Raw genomic sequence first — 3,060 nt, forward strand, 5'->3', positions numbered from 1 at the left:
GCCCATTCGCTTGTGCTTATATCTGATCAATGAAACCCAGCTCGTCCCATCCCAGCCATACATCCAAAACTCAAAGCCAGAAACAAGGCTGGAACGACCCGCATGCTCGCTGAACGAACCGAGAAGAAAAAAAAAAGAAAAGCAAAACAAAAAGAGAAAAAGCGGGCTCCCGCCGGGTCCAGCCCATAGCATCAGCATCAGCAGCAGCAAGTATAGGTCTTGGGATTATCATTCAGATTTACCAGAAGCGAAACAACAAGTTTAAAGTTAGAAAGGTGTCAAAGCAAGGCCCCCGGCAAAGTATTTGCATCCAGTCGCTGCGCATCCCATGCAGAAAGAAAAAAAAAGAGAAAACCATGACAAGATCAAGCTCGACGTTCCACCCGACTCAACGCCCCCAGTATCAATCCTAGGTCTTCTTTGGGTCGTGGCCGGAGACTGAGGTCCTTCTGGGCTTCGGTCGAGGTGCTGGCGGACTGACGCATGCTGTTGCGGGCGTCTCGGGCCTCGAGACGCTCGGCGCAGATGCGCAGGACTCGCGAGGAGACGGCGTCGGAGGTGGAGCGGTAAAGTTCGAGGTTGTGGATGCCCGCGGCGAGGGCGTCGAGAGTCGGGGCGAGGGTGCTGGTCACGCGGGAGAGGCGGGTGGAGATGGTGGTAGGGGACATGGGAGGTAGGAAGGAGGTGGTTTCGGAGGCTGTTGCGGCTGCTGTTGCTGGTTGAGGGTCTGTCTCCATTGGTTCGCCATCTGTCGGCTGTGGTTGTGGTAGTTGTGGGTCTGGCTGTTCGTCTTGTTGTTTCGCGGCCTCTGGATCGATCTGCGCGTATATCCTGCGCTGCGCTGGATCTAATACTGAGAGGTCGATCGGCTCGTGAAGCTTAGATGATGAAGGATAGGAGGATGAATTGGGATCTGTCTCAGGCGGTTGTTCTTTGATACGGGGGATGTCGGGTGGTCGTAAGAGTACATTGAGAGCGTGCCGCTCTTTTTGCAGCCTGATTCCTGAGTCAGCAGTCTGGCATGCACAGAGCTCGAGAGGAAAGCCTACTTTTGTATCAACTCCTCCAATTCCTTGATTTTCTCGGCATTCTGGATGTTCTTCGGGTTCTCCTTCTTGACCACCACGGCTGGTGGATTCAGGTCTTCCCGTTCGAACCAGTTCGAGAGCGTGGAATTCGTAGAAAAGTCTTTGAGCAGTTCCTCCTGTATAACCCGTGCTACGTCGCGTTAGCATGTGGAAGGCAATTCCAGGAAAGGTGCACCTACCCGCTAACCGAGCGCTCTCATCCTCTGAGCGCGACCCAGAAGGCTTGTCGCCTATGGCTCGGGTACCACACCAGATCAGAAGCTGCCGCATTCGCCGCGGCTCCGGTAGGTCTGCGGCAATATGTTTATAGAAATCCGCCGTGTCTACTTTCCCATGTGGTAACGCTGAATTATTGTTGTTAGCCATTCATGCCTGTCAATCACTTGAGAATCGTCAAACCCACCGTTGGACGCCCCAGAGTCGATAAGCGAGCTAGCTCGCCGGCCTCTCATCCCCAGACTACTCCGCCTGTTGTTCCCCTTCACGGATTTCTTCCCGCGCATCTCCCGATTTCGTTGTATGACCGGTGTGTCGGCCAAAGGCAACGCAATTGTGGCTGTTCCAGCCTGCGGCGGCTCTGGCGACACGTACCCATTGTGATGTGACGCTCGTTGCTCTTGCGGCTCGGGTTCCGGCTGCGGCGTTGGCTGTTGTGGCTTAATCTGCTCCTCCTTTCTCGAATTGCTAGGCCGTCCTTTCCTCCGCTTCTTCTCCAATGGCACCGTTTCCCCCTGATCAAGCTTTCGCGTCGACCGCCTCGTACGTTCTGGCTGCGTCTGGACTGGTGGCTGCGATTTAGGCTCGGGCTCGGGCTCCGGTTCTGGTTCTGGTTCTGGCTCAGGCTGAGGCTGAGTCTCTTTCGCCTTCGCGGCACCCCGCGTCGTCCTCTTGCCTGTCCCCTCACTCTGTTTGGTTTTCCGTCTCGTCGTCGTGGTCGTTTTGGCCGTCTTCGTCGCCGGTGCAGGAGAATCCACCTTCTCCACTACCGGCTTTTTCTTGGGCGGCCGACCCCTCCTCGGCGACGGCTGCGGCGCCGTATTCAGATCTGAAACTGCCGGCAAAATTGCAGGTTGAATTGTCTCCGTCGAGGGTCTGGCCTTTTTCGTCGCGATGCGCGTGAACTGAAAACCGTCGTCCTCCTCTTCATCGACAGGCACTACACACCGAAAAAATGAGATACTTAGCACACCGCGACCACACACCTAGATTCCCGCATACAAAGCGAAAACTCACCTAACTTCCTCTTCTTCTCCCCTCCACCTACACCATTCGCTGCCGAATTCGCATTTGCATTCTCCTCGCCCTTATCCTGTTTGCTCAAGCGCCGACTCGATCTTCTACCCCCGGTTCTTCCAGGCGCGGCAGGACGCGCCTGCGCCTGGGACGCAGCCATATCGATAGCCAGTAACGGTCCGCGACGCTTCGTCTTAGTTGTAGTAGTAGTAGTGATGACTGAAGGGGTCGCCAGAACAGTGACGGTCATATCAGAGATGCCGATCAAAGTGGATAGGAAATCTCGAACAGTAAATGGCTGTCAATTCCTAGTCGGGGAGGTTTGTCTGCAAAGAGATCGCCCAGGCCGCTTTCGAACGCGTGCTTTCTGCGTCAGAGGACGATTTTGGCAGGTAATATTGGCGCATTCGCAGGACGCACGGCGATTTGGGAGAGTTCGAAAAAAAGTTCGCGTACGTGAGATGGGAAGGGTAAAATAGGATTGGTCCGCAGTGTCGTGAGTAATTCGCTTTCAACGCCAAACTGCACTCCGATTCAATTGACTGGCGATCCGGCCGTCGAATACCCCTTTTCTCCTTTTCCTTTTTTTCGTACAAGGGCGCCGAATGAAAACCACTGTTGAGCGCAGGTTGTGTGATGGTTTGGTCAATGGGTTTGGTCGGGTGTCGTGTTTCCCTTTCCTCCGGCTAGCTCGCCAGCTGTACTCGATGTCGGAGGAAAGTTCACAGCTGTTGCTATC

General features: G+C 54.8%; 1 protein-coding gene across 1 annotated transcript; it reads right to left on the reverse strand.

Moving 5' to 3' along the window:
* Nucleotides 1-365: 365 nt before the first annotated feature.
* On the reverse strand, nt 366-2,571 carry BP01DRAFT_289547 (Mis12-Mtw1 family protein; the record flags this gene model as incomplete). Its single annotated transcript, XM_025571581.1, has 6 exons — nt 366-996; nt 1,050-1,218; nt 1,268-1,432; nt 1,492-2,035; nt 2,075-2,244; nt 2,355-2,571. The coding sequence occupies 6 exons, from the start codon at nt 2,569-2,571 to the stop codon at nt 366-368; spliced, it is 1,896 nt and encodes a 631-aa protein (XP_025434561.1).
* Between the last annotated feature and the right edge of the window lie 489 nt (nt 2,572-3,060).

The sequence above is a fragment of the Aspergillus saccharolyticus genome (genome assembly GCF_003184585.1).
Source record: "Aspergillus saccharolyticus JOP 1030-1 unplaced genomic scaffold BP01scaffold_4, whole genome shotgun sequence".
Lineage (NCBI taxonomy): Eukaryota > Fungi > Ascomycota > Eurotiomycetes > Eurotiales > Aspergillaceae > Aspergillus > Aspergillus saccharolyticus.